The 17007-nt window shown below is 30.1% G+C and overlaps 2 protein-coding genes across 3 annotated transcripts; one reads left to right on the forward strand and one right to left on the reverse strand.

Moving 5' to 3' along the window:
• Positions 1-595: 595 nt before the first annotated feature.
• LOC113875003 (serine carboxypeptidase 24-like) lies at positions 596-7397 on the reverse strand. Of its 2 annotated transcripts, XM_027513388.1 has the most exons (9): positions 6805-7397; positions 3743-3850; positions 3181-3276; positions 2973-3065; positions 2802-2884; positions 2301-2698; positions 2071-2166; positions 915-1020; positions 596-813 (listed from the first exon to the last, which is right to left on the reverse strand). In XM_027513388.1, the coding sequence occupies exons 1-9, from the start codon at positions 7058-7060 to the stop codon at positions 670-672; spliced, it is 1380 nt and encodes a 459-aa protein (XP_027369189.1). In that variant the 5' UTR covers positions 7061-7397; the 3' UTR covers positions 596-669. The 2 variants fall into 2 exon arrangements, with proteins under 2 accessions (XP_027369189.1, XP_027369190.1); XM_027513389.1 differs by lacking the exons at positions 2973-3065; positions 3181-3276.
• Positions 7398-11932: 4535 nt separating this feature from the next.
• Positions 11933-16950, forward strand: LOC113846517 (signal recognition particle receptor subunit alpha-like). The gene is made up of 9 exons (XM_027474892.1): positions 11933-13219; positions 14646-14730; positions 14853-14948; positions 15057-15209; positions 15320-15427; positions 15520-15639; positions 16095-16220; positions 16322-16405; positions 16509-16950. Exons 1-9 carry the CDS (start codon positions 12258-12260, stop codon positions 16632-16634), a joined length of 1860 nt encoding a protein of 619 aa, XP_027330693.1. The 5' UTR covers positions 11933-12257; the 3' UTR covers positions 16635-16950.
• The last annotated feature ends 57 nt before the right edge of the window (positions 16951-17007 follow it).

The following is a 17007-nucleotide window of genomic DNA, read 5'->3' on the forward strand; positions in this document are numbered from 1 at the left end:
CTTTTAGTTATTGGTTTAAATTTGTTAAAAATCTCAAAAATCATGAGTTTTTCTCTTAATTTATTGTTTTTTATTCTTAAGTAAATGATTTTATTTCATACTATTATATATTTAGAAAATTTTATAGGAAATGTATTAAAAATAGTGGTCTTAGCACTTCTCAAATAAAATCTATTCAATTGATTTGCTGTTTTTTCTTTGACGCTTTTTGAATTTAAAACTAATATAGTTTTTTGTTTTATTTTTGGGCCAAAGCAGTTTTTGACTTTTTTGCCCCTCTTTTTTTCCACTGGTCAAGGCTATTGTTTTAATATTTTGGCCCAAAGAGATTCTGGTCTATCTATATATTGACTCAAAGAGGAGAGAAGATTCGGGTCTAGAAAAGCGCATGATAGAACAAAGAAAAAAGACCAGAGCATTAAGATTTCTTCTTTCTTTTGAACCCTCATAATATTTTTTTACCAATTGCAACATTTAGTTATTATAGAGTTCACATTATCCAATGAGATTCATTTGTATTTCATGTTGAAAAGAAAAGCATTGCTATTTAGATTACTCTATGTGAAAATTTGGCTGTACCCACCAAATTGCATGGGATCGTAGGCTAGTTAAATAAATCGAGGTGCATGGAAGAAATATGTATTAATAAATGTTGCAATTTACATTATGTCAATATTTTGGTAGGTCCGTTCCTACCAAAAAGGACTTGAAAAGTACATAAGCTCGCTTTGGCTGAAACAAAGGGACTTCATGGCCAGCTCCTCTTACTGTTGCATAAGTTAGTCCTTCATACACCTCTGTCCACCCACCTACCTATGTAACCCCAAGACAAAACAAAGAAACTTCTGTGTGAATGTGAAATAATCATCATTTTATTCTATAATTTCATATGGCTTTCGTATTTTATCAATTACCTGTCCACTTGAGTACCATGGATACCAACGAGTTTTGATTGGGAGGTTAAGGTGGTTGAGAGAAAACCTTGTGGCAGTTGCTGGAACCACAGAATCTGTGTCCCCGCTGCATTTTAGCAAAAAAAAAAAATGATATTCAGATTTTGTCATCATAAGCTTCTTATCATGTTTCTGTTTCCAATTAGGTTTTTGGGTCATGAGTCCTAGGTTGTTATCCTAGGTGCTATGCAACAATTCATATGTTTTATGACTGTTAAAAGTAGGATTTTGGGTTATGACTCCGAATATTTCATGCTGCTATTAATGTGTATAATGATTATTTTACACTGGATATGTTTTAAATATTGCTTTTACAGTTACCATGTAAATATTTGAAAACATAAAGTGGTAAAAATAAAGCAGTATTTCTGGTAATTATTATTAAAACTAATTTTTATCATGTATATATATATATATATATATATATATATTAAAATTTACAATATTTTATGCATTTATAATATTAAATGTTATAATTTTAAATAAAAATTTATTATTTATTAATTTTTATTGTGTCTCAGATACGCATGAAAAGAATTATTTAAAAAAAGCATAAAAAATGATTATGATTCCTGAGGGGATGAGGGTAATTTAAAAACAAAAATGTACAATTATAATTATTAATTAAACAATTAATGACAAAATTATAATAAAATAAATTTACATATATAATTATTGTGATGTGGTTTTCAATAATCATAACCCTTTTTTGTCCCCCCCCCCCCCTTTCAAAATATATATTTCACTTCATTGAAGTTAAATACATAAAATTACTCGAATTGGTATACCATCAATCCAATAACCAACAGATTGCAAACTCCTCGCAATACAATTCTTGATTCAATTTTATGAATTATTTCATGCTTAAAACTTTTTCTTTCTTTCTTTTCTATGTTGCTTAGACGTAGAAGATTTTTATTTCTATTTAGGTATTATGAAGTTCTGTTGATCAGTTTGATGTACCCCTTAGGTAGCAAATACTCATGAACAAAATTTCTATAGAAAACTTTATGAGAACTCATTTTAAATTTGAGATCCCGTTTTAATGTTGTAAAATAACAGTGTGTTAGTGTTCCTTTACATGTAAAGAAAAGCTCTTTACAAGTTAAAACTATACCTGAAAACCCATATTCTCAATCCCGCGGCAATTAGCTCTTTGTATATGGGCAACACGGAAACTTCAGAATCTTTCCAGAATTTTAGGAGCACATTACTGTCAAACAAACCAAAGGCATTTATAACTTTTCATTTCATAGAATTTATAAAAATTGTATTTTGACTTTAATTTGTAAAACACGATTCATTTTGTTGCTAACAAAAAAATTAAAGCATAGTAAAAAAGCAAACCTGCAAGCAGTCCAATTGTAAGGAATGTTGGTAACATTTGCATGCATTGCTTTCTGCACTTCAGGAAGGTTATAATATTTCTCTGCATAATTTTCAGTACATGGATCATACCCAGAAAGCGTATGAAGAATTGTATTCTTGAATCGCACGTGCCTGATAGTATTATTGTTTGATGCTGTACAAGTAGGAGTATAGACACTGTATGGGTCTATATTTCCAAATTCATAGGTAACCGCATAATTCCAAGCATCATCACATTTTTTAGATGTTTCTTCTGCGGTGAAATTGCAATATTTAAGGATAGATTTGTATGATTGATCAGATATCAAAGAATGGCTCCACCAATATGTGACTGTTCCGATCCCATCATTGTAGCTATCAGTCACGGCATTTCCCACCTTGTAGTTTTCATAATGCAAGCAAAAAGCAAAATATTACTTAAAAGTGATGCGATTTTGACACCTTAGGTAGAGTATGTTGGAGTTAAAAGAATTAACTCACCATGAACCCTTTGAGATTAATAACGAGGGGATTCATTTTATTATAATCATGGATTTTCTTAGCCAACTGGGGGACATAATGACCTATAAACAAAAAATAATACCACGAAATGTTAGCTTAAATTTTACAAAATTAGAAGTTGCTATTGTTGTTGGTAGTGCAAGTATGTACCTGCATAGCTCTCCCCAGTAATGTAAAACTCCCTATATTTATATTGTGGAAATCTTGACATCCATCTAATTAGGAAAATTAGAGCATCTTGAGCTGTGTTACAAAAGTTGGAATTATGATGTTTATTAGTGAGATAGAATAAGGGTGGTAATGAAAATGGATATAATGTGACAATTCAACTAACTTCAACAATGCATGAAATTTATACCTGTCCTTTTGTCCCCTGAAGTTTTGAGATCAGAGCTGGTATTTGTATATGAGAAGCCAACACCAGCAGGCGATTCAAGAAAGAGAATATTTGCTTCTGAATACCAATTTCAAAAGAAAATTATGTTCTTGTATATTGTTATTCTGAATGGTGGCAATATAAGGGTGAAAAATGGAAGTAAAATATTTTAGGCCTAATTCTTCTAAATACCTCAACTTATGTATTTATTTTCTTAAATATCATACGTAAGGTTCTCATTTAGTTTCATATTTTTTTTGGAATCATGTACGCACATTTAATAGACAAAACAAATGAAAGTCCAACAAAGGGACTGTGCGAAAACATAATTTTGATCAAAGACTAAATAATAATTTGAAAAAAAAAACTAAATAAAAATTTGTGATTTTTCAGAGATAAAAATATAATTTAACAAACATTTTATAATACACTAAATGATTTATTTTGTGACTCTCACTCTACCCAATGAAGAGTGTACTAAATAAAATATGACAGAATGCGTTCACTTCAAGAATAAAAAGACAGGTGCTTTGATGGCCATTACCTTTGTTCCATGCATATTCGTTGAGATACAGAGAAGAGCCAGTTTTATTTATCCGAAACGGCCCAATTTCCTCTGATGCTCCATATGCTACCGACGAGCAACCTGGCCCTGTACCACCAAATATTATCGTGTAGCAGTGATTGTTTTAAGGGTCAAATCAAATGCTGGTTTTTTCAATCATTGGATATGCAAATCTAGTTTTATGTTTTCATAATAATATATGCAATTCTACGGATGTCCTTTTCATTCTTAGATTAGAGAACTGATATATGGATATGCACCTGTCATGTGAACTGATAAATGATCGAAAGAGTACTTTTATCTCTGAAACGATTTACTCCATGCATTTTCCCTCACGAGTAATTATTATGTACGTGATAAAATTTTGGTTCAAACATCATGTATGCTTTTAGTAGTAATATTAAAGTTAAAGTTTTACTTTAATAATATATATTTTAATTAAAAAATAAACACAGAAAATACCTATAATATTATATTTGAGTTTTGTCCCTGTATACAACATAAAGGTTCCTCTATTTCGGATGTAATAAATTGAAATAATGCTTTAATTTTTTTTCCTTTCTCTGCAGCTCATGTTCTTCTAATGGAGCAATTGGTTTTCAATATGTAGCTTAAAAATAAGAGACTTACAGTGAAGGCCTAAGTAACTAGTATAACACCCACAACTATCCAATAATACAGTTTCAGATAAATATATAATATCGGAGACTTCATGGCCCCGGCATTAACAGGACCACAGTGGCATTGTGCAGCATGGCTAGCTACTCTTGACCTTTTCTAATTATTTACTTTTGTTAGACATGTTTTATTAATATTTATTTTGATATTGCTTTTTATTTTTAAGATTTTGTTTTAAAATATTACATTAAGTGATCTTAAAAATAATAACAAATTAAAACACCTATCACTTCCATATACCTGTAGTTTAGATTACAAAAAAGACAAAAATATAGTAAAGTACATATTAACGATTATTTTGTCCACGTGAAAACTTACAGTGTGTACAGTACAATTACAATCAACTCCTATTTTTACACTTTCTTTTATATTTATTATGTTTTTTTATATATTTTTTCTATCACAGCATCTACTACATCTCTTAAGAAAATGTTAAGTTAATAAGGGATCAATAAATAACAACTTTTTATTAAAGATTATAATATTTAATATTATCATGTGATATAAAATAATATTATTTTTATTATGTATCTTTAAACACACGTTAAAAAAATTTAAAAAAAATATAAAGGTAAATAATAAATATAAGAAAAAAAATTTCATTTGTATATAAATAATTTTTTTCGCAATAACGTGTTATAAATTGACGAACACAACGTGACTGCATAAAAAAATAGTACGTACAACTCATTCCATTTATAAGAGCACAAATTAAGTAGATTAATAAAAGCATATAATGTGAAACGTATAAATTAAAAAATAAAAGAAAAATCAAGTAATCCTTAGCTTAATTTGCTGGGATCTGAATGTGTCTGATCCCAAGGAAATAAAAAAGACACAAACCGAAAGATGGAGAATGAGAAGACGAGCATCTTTCTGAAGGGACAAAATGAAAAGGTTAATTCACTATGCGTTACGTTGTTGTTGTATCTATTTGTTTCTCCGTCAAATGCAAAGAGTGAACAAAAAGGTGGTGAACAAGTAGGGTTTTGCTGTTGTCTGTTTTTCGGCGGTAAAGCTCTCAGTAGGTTTCGTCCAAATATGGAATAAACGTAAGAAACAGAAGGAATAAAGCACAAAAAAGATACAGACAGAGTAAGGTCACGAGTACGCATATGAGTATGGGTAAGCCTAGTTTATATATATATATATAAATGTAATGTTATAAGAGTCTCACTTCCATAACGTGTATCTATTTTTAATGTCTTGTATTTAATGTGAACTTTTATTATGTATATACTGTATTTATATTACTTTATTCAAATTTTATCTTATTTTTTCCTATTTTCTGGCTTTTTCCATCTGTGGAAAGACTAGACTTGTTTTAACAGTTGATTGTCAAATTTTCTTCCTCAGAATCAGTGGCGGTGAGGTACAACCCACCGTGTGGTAGTAGAGAGAGTACACATTAAGTCAAGTGCGCCAGAGTGGTTGATTGGGTGCATTAATAGGCCAATCTGGATAGGGTTGGCCATTTCAGGGAACGGTCCACACTCCACATGTGCAACAGTATGTGTAAGGGCTTGCTTAATAGTTTAGCAACTACAGTCTACAAATTTACAGACACAGACCATCATAACTTTGAAAAATATAATGGTTTGTAAAATAAATGGCCGGTTACTTGTACTCCAATTCTCGATGGTGCATGTCAATTTTATTAATTTTAGCAATCTTGCTTTGTTTTAAGAATTTTGGTTTATAAGTTATTATTATAACTGGATGGTTGTAGAGAGGATGCATTTTTATTACACCAAATAGTTAACGGCTCTCTAAAATCCTTATTTAGTATGAAATGATTTAATTTCAACAGTCAATTTATAAATGTTAATGGATTTTAGGAAGGGAGTGTTGATAACGAAATGTTCAATCTCCTTTGTAAAATATTTTATAGAAATCGCTTAGAGGGTAAACAACTATAGAAAGAACAGAAAAAAGAGATTGTAATATAACAAAAAAAAACAAAAAGAAAAAGAAAGATAGTGAAGATGAGATATAAAATTAATTAGAGATGATATTATTAGTTTGGTTGTAAGAGCTGACTGTACCTTATATTCTTTTGGTAGTTTTTATGATTTCTAATGCATGTAATACTATTCATCCTCATAAACTTCAAAAGAACTCGAAAACAACTATAATTTATTATGAATTGCCTATATATATTTACGTATCTTTCTGGTGTAATATATTGATCAATGTGCAGTCAAAGGTGGACAGAAATATATGGTTCACCAAACACTGCCTCGAAAACGAGGAGGAGAAAAAAAAATCATGAAATTCACATAGGTAATGGAATGAAGCTAGTGACTGTGGTAGAAAGTGAGAGTTGAAGATATGTGTGTATATATGTTTGTGTATAGACTAACCTCCATTGAGCCAGAGAACTAGAGGCTTATTCTCCGGTGAAATGGGGGCTTCAGTGAGCCAGTAGAAGAGTGCTCGTCCGTGTTGCTCGTTCACAGTTACATAACCAGAGAATTGAGAAAATTCCACACGTGGCTGCCCCGGGAGTGCTGAGATTCGATCTTGTTCTTGCTCTTTTGGCACACCAAGAATGGATGAAAATGCAAACGTTAATAAGAGCAAAGAGATGATATGGACCTTATTTTGAAATTCCATCATTAATTGCACCCTTCTAGCTATGACTATTAGTAACAACAAATTAAAAAGCTCAAGAGCAAGTGGAATATATAATGTTCTCACTCTCTCTTAATTATCTATATGTATATCTCTACTTAGTGTTAAACTATGTGTTGTTTGTATGAGATATATGGAGGGAGATAGGAGAGATGAGAGGGTAGCTGGAATCATATGCATGACAGATTATATATATTTCTGAGCAATAGAACATGGAACTGCTGAGGATTTTGATGCCTCAATTATAAGGTACTATTAATTAGGGTGGACTTGACCATGCTGTAACATTACTACAGGCAACTTGCCAAGTTGAATATGGAGAGAGAGAGAGGAAATGATTCTAGAAAGCAATTGAAAGTTTGATTATACCTCGTGCCGATGAGAACAAAGACAGCAACATCCATAATATGCATAAATTTCCTTATTTGAATTGTTAACATTTAATAATATATAATATTATGTACAATTATTTTTATTTTTTTATACAAATCTTTAAAGTACATTCAAGTTATAAGAGTTCAAAGTGATACAAATACATTTTTTTTTTATACAAATACATTTTTAAATTACTATAATATTTTTACGACATTTTCTAGAGTAATTTTTTTTTCTCTTATTTCTCTAAATTATAACAAATTATACAGATATTTTGTATGCATAACATTTCTCTTTTTGAATATACATCATTACTTTCGTTGTCCCTCCCTCACCTCCTCAATATCAAATTAGTCAGATGGTGGTCACTCACAATTTGAGTTGAAAATGGCTGTCAATATCATATATATATATATATATATATGTATATGTTTCATTTATATTACTACTAAAATTTCTTTTTCTTTCTTATATTTAGCTTGGTATACTAGAAACAAGAGTTTAGGTTGTGATTTAGAGTAAGCGCTAGTTGAAAAACTTAAATTTATTTGTTTTCTAAAAAACTTACTAAAAATAAATTATTATTGTTATTCTTAATTGAATTAAAGTAAACATTCATAAATAATAAATTAATTACGTGAAATAAAACTAAACATATCTCTAATTTGTTGACCAAAAATGGCTTCAAAGCCATTCCACACTCTTTGTTGTTGCATATAATGTGTTGGTTTTTGTGGTCTCTGAGGGCTATTAATTTGTATGCATGTGCAGCGATCTATCCAGTTTAGCCGGGCACGGCTAGTCTTGTAATTGACTCAAATATTAAAAGCAACCCAGAAAAAAAGAGATAGCATATACAAATCGATCCTTAATAGTAGCATTATTCGGTCAAACCAAATGGTGGAATTGTCTCATTCATATGCACTTCTTAAGTTTCAATCAAATGAATTTTAAAACTTGGATTCACAAATTATGTAATGTGAGGTAGCTAAGCAATGTAGATATTTTCAGCTTCAAACCTTCCTCAAGCCAGCTTGCTAAATTGCGTTAGTTCTAGTCATAAATCAATTTTGATATTACTATATCCATTAGATAACTAACTAATATTTTTTATATTATTGAATTTTTTCAGAGATTAAAATACTTATTTCATAAGTTGATTATTTTTAACATTTAAAATTAAGCCAATGAAAAAAAGTATATTGTATGTTAAAAAAATGTGTCGTTGGCATTTTTTATGATTAATATAATACTATTTTTGTTCTTACATATTTATTTATTTCAAGACAAAAAATTACATAAATTAAAATATTTAATTATTTTATTGCAATTAATTGTTAAGCTTACTTATTTATTTTATTAGTGAGTTTTATTTCGACTCTTACTTAGCCTACTCAAATCATATAAATATTTTAAAAATACTAACTAGTGCCAAATAGTTTTTAAAAAAAATAAAAAGTATACTTTTTATTAGAAAATATAAAAAAAAAACTTATTTCCACAGTTTTCAGTACATTATAATGTACTTTTTAATTAAAAAAAATTAATATGTGACTTAAAAGCATATAACTAAAAAGATCAAATAAACTCTATTAAATTAGATGCTTTAAATTACAACAAAACAAAAGTATGCATGTAATACTTTGCATAATTTTGAGAAAATAAATAATTTTTTAAATAACATATTTTTTTTAACTTTATGACATGTGTCTTTGGGTATATATTAAAAAAAATTTAAAACTTATTATTTATTATCATAATGAATACCCTTGAACAATATCCTAAACATTTTATACAAACAAAAAATATGAATAAACAAATTAATATTATCTTAAAATTTTATATAAATAAATAAATAACAAATAAACAGAATTAGAGATAATATTATTTTGTTGGTGCAGGGTGAGGTTGTGGTCATAATTAGAAGGAAAAGCTGAGTGGAGGAGGTGGGGTTTCATCATTTTGTTCAATGGACAGAGCCTTTTATTCCTTTGCACATAAGACATGGTTGGAGGCACCCCCATTTCATTCCCTACCATTTTCAGGGCTCACAAGAAAACGCTAGTTCTTGTCGCCTCCTTTTGTTCGAGACTTAAACTAAGGGTGAAAGAATCATACATGATGCAAAGTACAAGGCACAATTCCTTTTTCAAAGAAAATTCCAAATCCCACCATTTAATGCACAAGCCAAATCAATTATACCATTTGATGCTGATCAAAGTTATACTAGATGGTTATTTGTATCAGTATTTATCTTAACTATAAGCAAAATATAAACTAAAAAATCAATGAAAATGAATATGATATTATTCTATAGTCATTTTATGCAACTCTGCTTGTTAAACTTGTAACTTAATTATAATTGATTAAATTATATCTATTTAATAAAATTAGTTACATAATTACTTATAATATGTTAAATGACTAAACAAAATATTAAAACATTTGTGTGAGAATAAATTATTTAAAAAATTAAAAACTAGTTTTAATAAGTTAAATGCTATTGTGAGTTGTTTTTTTTTATTATATAACATTTAAAAATATTTTTTTCACTAAATAACTCTTCCAACTCATTTAAAAAAAAAATCATAACCTTCTAAATGAGTTATAAATTTGTGTTACTAAACATAGTTACAAATATCTCATTGTGTATAGTTAAAAAATTACGTTACAATTAAAAAAATAATTTTTTATTGAATAATCAGTTAAAAGAGGAAAAAAAATAAAAATAATTTAATTAATATGGAAGCATATGTAACATAAGTACACACGATGAAGAACACATGTAAATATGTATGTAGAAAAGAAGAAGGCGAACGAAAATCTTGTTTTCAAGAATAAGGATTCGAATTTATTATATCAAAGTTTATTAATAAATAATTAAAAATATATTTTGTCTTTTATGCATTGATTTTATTTATCAAATTTTTAATGGAAAAAACAATTTAATGATAATTTTTTTTAATTTGGCCTTCACCGTTACAATTAACTTGATATGGGTAATCAAATTTTGATTTGTATTGTAAAATTTCTTACAGCAAGTTTTTAAATGTATGTCAAATTTAGTAGTTTAATCATCTCAATCAAAACTCTTTCATTTTCGAGCAAGAGTAATAATTAGTTCAAACACTCACCAAACATACTATTTTAATAATTAGATCCAAAAGCACCTCAAATTATCGTACGTGCACAAAACCCAAACATTTTCCCTAGTTTTGTTTGAATGGGAAGAAAAAAAATATATAAAAAAAGTATAAATAACGATATTTTTATTTGGTTGAAGATAAATAAAAATAAATAAAGAAAAGTTAATCACAGCCATAGATCCACGTTGCAAAAATTGATCTCCACTATCTTCTGCGTTTGTGCTGAATCACTTTTATTAAAATGATGGCTAACAAATCAATCTAGCTCCATGTGCAATCAATTTTTAAAAAGCCCGATTCAACACGCTTTATCATAAACCTATCACTTGGATAAACATACTCTCTTTGTCTTATGTATATTACTTGCCAGTTAAAGTAATATATATTTTAAAGAAAGTTTATAATTATACCAAATATTATGATCAAAATTAATAAATATTACTTTTTTCAGATGATACAAAATAACTTTAACAAAATAATACTTTATTTGTTTAAAATAAGTGTCAATTTGAGCATGAAATTAAATTACTCATTTCTTGGCATTATAATAATAAAAACTGAATATTAAATTATAGACCATCTTTGAATATATAACGCTAAATTAAATAAAATATAATGAGGTTTGAGTATTTTTTATTCGATTTTTATTTTAAATAATTTAAACAATTAAATTCAACATTATTTTATTTCATTTCACTAATCAAAATATAGGCATAAAAAATTGTGTAAGTAAGCTTATATATTTGTTTCTACGAGATAATTTTTTTAGTTGCTTTACTAATTAAATGCTTTGAGAAATTTAATTGAAAAATAAAACCAATTAATATTAAAAAGGCCAAATATCTTATGCCTCGAACACAGTCACACACCATAATCTGAGCTATGCCACTTGAACCGAAGAGATGAAATAAAAGGGTAATCGTTTTTTGCATCAATTTTCTGTTATATTTATATTTTTTATTCTTTATAAAATTTATTTTTTGAAAGTGCGTTTAATACAACTGAAAAGTTATTTATAAATTATTTATTGAAAATTTAAAATTATTTCATATGTTTCCAAAATTAAATTAAACAAAATAAATTATAACCACTTTCAAATTTGAATTTTTGGAAGTAATTTTATATTTAAAAAAACCAAATTCTAGAAATGAAAAAAAGGTAGTTTAAAAAGTAATATTCAAAGTAAAATTCCAGCTATTTCTACATATTAACAATTTTAAATGGGCTTTGTTCTTCCCGTTACGCTTGGGCCTCCGTTCCCTTTATTTATAGAAAAGTTGTCCCCAAACAAAAATTTATTTTGAAAATAAGAAACAAAAATATCATTGTTAATTACATTTACACCACCATTTTCTATATTTATAAAAAATTTAAAAAAATAATTTTGTTTGGTTGAAACTTTTCAACGGGAAGAAGAAACCATTCTCAAAACGGCGTCGGATTAGAATGACACTGGGACAGGGTCAACGACGGCGTGCGCGGTTTGCAGCGTCCGGGAATCTAGCACGTGTCATCGTTGTCGACACACCGTAACTTCGTAATCACATTCGGCATCTACCTTACCAAATCCTCCATTTTCATTCATTTTCTATTTCGTTTTTCTCTTCTCAACTCAGAAATCAATTCTCACTTTCATTTCAATTCATCGATCATTCACCAAAATGTTAGAACAGTTACTGATATTCACAAGAGGAGGATTGATCCTCTGGACCTACAAGCAACTCAGTAACGCTCTCAAGGGATCACCGATCGACACGTTGATCCGATCCTGTCTTTTGGAGGAGCGATCCGGTGCGGCATCCTTCAACTACGATGCACCTGCTGCTTCATACTCCCTCAAATGGACCTTTCACAACGATCTTGGACTTGTCTTTGTCGCTGTCTATCAGCGCATCCTTCAACTCTTCTACGTCGATGATTTACTCGCCGCCGTCAAGCGCGAGTTCTCGCGCCTCTACCATCCCCAAAAAACCGCGTACCGAGAATTTGACGAGATTTTCAATCAGCTCAAGATTGAAGCCGAGGCTCGCTCCGAAAATTTCAAGAAATCGAATCCCATGCCTGTGAGGAACTACCAGGCCATGGGACAGGGGCAAGGGCATAAGCCTCGATCCGAAAAGAAGAGCGACGATGGTGCTTTGAAAAGTGACGGTGATGGCAAAAAGGGTAATAAGTTTGTTGCTAACGATTCTAACTTGAAGAGTAGTAGTAATAACAACAATAATGATAATAATAGAAAGAATGTGAATAACGGTGAAGAGAATCGAAGTTCCAAAAATGGGGCTTTTGATGTAAATAGGCTTCACAAGCTTAGGGGAAAAGGGGGGAATAATGGGAAGAAGGCAGATGGTGTTGGTGCGAAGGCAGAGCCCAAAAAGGTGATTAAGAAAAACAGGGTTTGGGATGATTCGGCTCCCCAAACCAAACTGGACTTTACGGATCGTGTGGATGGGGATGGAGACAGAAAGGTAGATTTTTTGGCTAAGGAACAAGGGGAGAGTATGATGGATAAAGAAGAGATTCTTAGCAGTGACAGTGAGGTTGAGGAGGATGTTGATGACACTGGAAAGGACAGTAAGTCCGCTGCTAAAAAGAAGGGTTGGTTTTCCTCTATGTTCCAGAGGTAAGATGGCTGATTTTGTGAATTTTGTCTTTATGGATTCTACATTTTGTTTGCTTTATTTGGCAGATATCCCTTCATTCAGATTTATGTTATGTAGTTTGCCTTCTAACATGGGATTGATGCTGTGGGGCTTGGCATCCTGAAAAAAAATGATATATTACTATGTGTGGGATTTTCTACTTTGTATGTGAAGGTTTTATTGTTTCCCGCATTGTTGATTCCATTTCATGAGAAACCTGGACAATCTAATTGCTCTAATGTAGTCTGTTGATGGGAATAAAAATTTCATAGGGAATTAATTGTAATCAAATTATGTACTTCAACTTTTAGGCCGAAGGATTTTAAATTCAAAAATAATATGAAAATAATAATGAGAGATACTTAGAGTAAGAAGTAAGTGTGAGAGAAGTTATGAACGATAAATTAAAAAAAGTTAAGCATAATGAAGATAATTTTAAATTTTTTTTAAAAAATAAGTCATTTGAAATTATTTTTATTTTACATAAAAATTATCTAATTAAAATTTTCTAGCATTTTAAAATTACTTTTTTTACTATCCAAATATATAACTTATAGGAATTTATACATGAATTATAGGAATTTTAAAATGTTCTATCCAAACACAACCTTAGGGAAGTTAAATAACAGCATTTCTAAAAAGTTAAGATGCGTAAGTTGATTTTGAATTATAAAAGAAGTTTGATGCATTTTAGCCCCTTAGTTTCTTTTCCCATAGCCGTAAGTTTTCGTTGATAAGTTTATCCAAATTGAGCATGAAAGGGTTATTCTTGCACCTATTAATGCTCCCTCTCTGTCATGTTAAATTAAGTTCCATTTATTAAGATCAAGGGATGCTGTTTCCACTTTCCTTTTGCTGGTCTCTAATGATTTGAATCTTGCTGTGTTATTTAGATGCAAATAACTCTGCACCTGCTGCATTGCTTTACCAATTTCAAAATTTTATTTCGATTATATAACTTTGTTTTAAATAAGTTATTAATTCCTGAAAATATCATGCTTTTTTATTTTAGTCCCTATAAAAAAATTATTCAATTTTAGTCTCTATTTAATATAGGGACTAGAATTGAACAATTTTTTTTTAAAATTTTATTAATTTTATCCCTTAGAGCAGAGGATAAGAAACTAATAATAATAAAATTTTATTAAAAAAAATATTTATTGTATTTTTATAACTTCAATATAATAATTATGTACTTTTTTTTATAAATTTTTTTTATTTGTGAATGTTTAAATTCAGTCTTAAAGATTTAGTGCTAACAAAATTCTTTTTTTTATAGGTACTAAAATAAATAGCATGATATTTTTAGGATTAATAACTTATTTAAGTCTTCTTCTACTTTGCAATTTCCATTTTTTTTTTACTGAAATGACTAATAAGAATACTCCTGTACATCCTTGTGCTCAGTATTGCTGGGAAGGCCAATTTAGAGAAGTCAGACTTGGAACCAGCTTTGAAAGCTCTGAAGGACAGGCTCATGACCAAGAATGTGGTATGTATTTATCCTCAACAGCATTACCTGTGACCTTTTTGAATATCTAATTGGTGATCCATCTGTGACTTTTTGCTCCTATCAAGCTTGCTAACTTTGTTTACATTCTACATCACTTGTAGGCTGAGGAAATAGCTGAGAAACTATGTGAGTCAGTGGCAGCAAGTCTAGAAGGAAAAAAACTAGCTTCGTTTACGAGGATATCTTCGACAGTGCATGTCTGTTTCTATCTTTTACCCTATTAACATTTGATGCTGAGTTTTTCTTTATATATACTCTTCCATAACAGTTCATACTGATGCTATGTTTTAAAAAAATCAATGCAGGCGGCAATGGAAGAAGCACTTGTTCGTATTTTAACTCCTCGGCGTTCTATTGACATATTGAGGGATGTGCATGCTGCCAAGGAACAAAGGAAACCATATGTTGTTGTATTTGTTGGTGTTAATGGAGTTGGAAAATCTACTAATTTAGCTAAGGTAGAAAATCATTTTATTTCTCTTCTGCTATTGATTTAAGATTCCATATGTGGGCTTGGGCTTGCTTTTTAACCAGAAGTTGATATTCTATTTTATGTGTAATTGTGTAGGTTGCTTACTGGCTTCTGCAGCACAACATTAGTGTCATGATGGCTGCTTGTGATACATTTCGATCAGGAGCTGTTGAACAGCTGCGGACTCATGCTCGTAGACTCCAGGTTTACATTGATTTTACTGCTTAAAGATTAATGCACATGCACACACATAATCAATTACTGGAAGTATATAGTCTAATAATTTCTCTTTTCAGATCCCTATATTTGAAAAAGGCTATGAAAAAGATCCTGCCATTGTAGCAAAAGAAGCAATTCAGGAAGCTTCACGCAATGGTTCAGATGTGGTTTTAGTTGATACAGCTGGCCGTATGCAGGTAATTATTGCAGTTATTGTTCTAGTCAAGAGTTTAAAGATTCTGCGAGTGTACAACGTACTAGGTGACTCATTTTTTGTTATCTCATTTTTTATTCTTTTCAGTTATGAGTAGTATTTCCCTACGATGAACCCTGCATTTATTTTGTGCAAATGGAAATTTGGAATGCAAGACCATCCTCATATTGAATTGAAGAAGAATTCAAAACCTTCTTACCTTGTATCCCTATAAATCTTTTGAATTACTAAATGAAGAAAGTATTGAATGCTTTTCATGTTTTCAAGATAACAAATGCATGCACATTCATTTAATACTTACTTTATAAAGTAATAGGACAATTATTAAATATGTAGGAGGATATATCAAAGCTCTTGGTTTTGGCTATATTTGGATACCAATGATGTCTGTTTCAATGCATTTAGATACTCATTTGACATCTCACTGCTGCTTTTCAGGATAATGAACCGTTGATGAGAGCACTGTCGAAGCTCATCAACCTTAACAATCCTGACCTGGTCTTATTTGTCGGTGAAGCACTGGTTGGTAATGATGCAGTTGATCAGCTTTCGAAGTTCAACCAGGTTCTGTTCTATATACTTGATATTTTCAGTCCAACTATCATTTTGTTTTTGTATCCGTTTTTTCCATATCTCAGATATTAAACCCATCTATTTTATTGCAGAAATTAGCCGATCTTTCAACATCATCTACACCCAGATTGATAGATGGGATCTTGCTCACAAAGTTTGACACCATTGATGATAAGGTATGCGAGTTAAAAAATTGCAAGGATCGAATTTAAATTTTAACTCGGCATTTGGATCTTCCTGATGAAAATTTATTGGTCTGCCGATGTTTTCTTTTGGCAGGTGGGGGCTGCACTTTCAATGGTTTACATATCTGGAGCACCGGTCATGTTTGTGGGCTGTGGACAGTCCTACACTGACCTTAAGAAACTCAATGTCAAGTCAATTGTGAAGACGCTCCTTAAATGAGGGAACAAACTAAACCTGTCATTCATGTCTCTGTTTGATGAGTAACTTGATTATCCCCCATGATAATATGTGACTATGTGACTATGGCTTTGGAGGCAATTTGGTTTGTTTACATTGGGAAGCTTCTTTCCTCTGTCCACCTTGAGAATAGCGTGTGTAACTGTATACTATCATCTAATTTTTCTCACCTTAATAAGTAAATAGCCTTCACAAACATGCAGATATCTAACTATTTCGTGCGACAAATAAAATCTCAGGTTTTTTATAATTTTAGTGAGATATAATAAATGCTTTCTTTTGCAAAATAAATACATAAGATTTAACTGTATCTTAAAATCGTGATTCTCGGTTATATGATTTTTCCCATCTCGAG

The sequence above is a fragment of the Abrus precatorius genome, unplaced genomic scaffold (genome assembly GCF_003935025.1).
Source record: "Abrus precatorius isolate BTA unplaced genomic scaffold, Abrus_2018 Scaffold8, whole genome shotgun sequence".
In the NCBI taxonomy this organism is placed as follows: domain Eukaryota; kingdom Viridiplantae; phylum Streptophyta; class Magnoliopsida; order Fabales; family Fabaceae; genus Abrus; species Abrus precatorius.

Excerpts from the sequence above, each read along its gene's own strand:
- LOC113875003 (XM_027513388.1), bottom strand. The coding sequence starts at position 7,060 with ATGATGGAATTTCAAAATAAGGTCCATATCATCTCTTTGCTCTTATTA. Across the intron at positions 3,066-3,180 it reads TTCAGGGGACAAAAGGACAG|CTCAAGATGCTCTAATTTTC; the intron begins GTATAAATTTCA and ends TTTGTAACACAG. Across the intron at positions 814-914 it reads CATGGTACTCAAGTGGACAG|GTAGGTGGGTGGACAGAGGT; the intron begins GTAATTGATAAA and ends GGGGTTACATAG.
- LOC113846517 (XM_027474892.1), top strand. The coding sequence starts at position 12,258 with ATGTTAGAACAGTTACTGATATTCACAAGAGGAGGATTGATCCTCTGG. Across the intron at positions 15,210-15,319 it reads AATCTACTAATTTAGCTAAG|GTTGCTTACTGGCTTCTGCA; the intron begins GTAGAAAATCAT and ends GTAATTGTGTAG. Across the intron at positions 16,406-16,508 it reads TTGACACCATTGATGATAAG|GTGGGGGCTGCACTTTCAAT; the intron begins GTATGCGAGTTA and ends TTCTTTTGGCAG.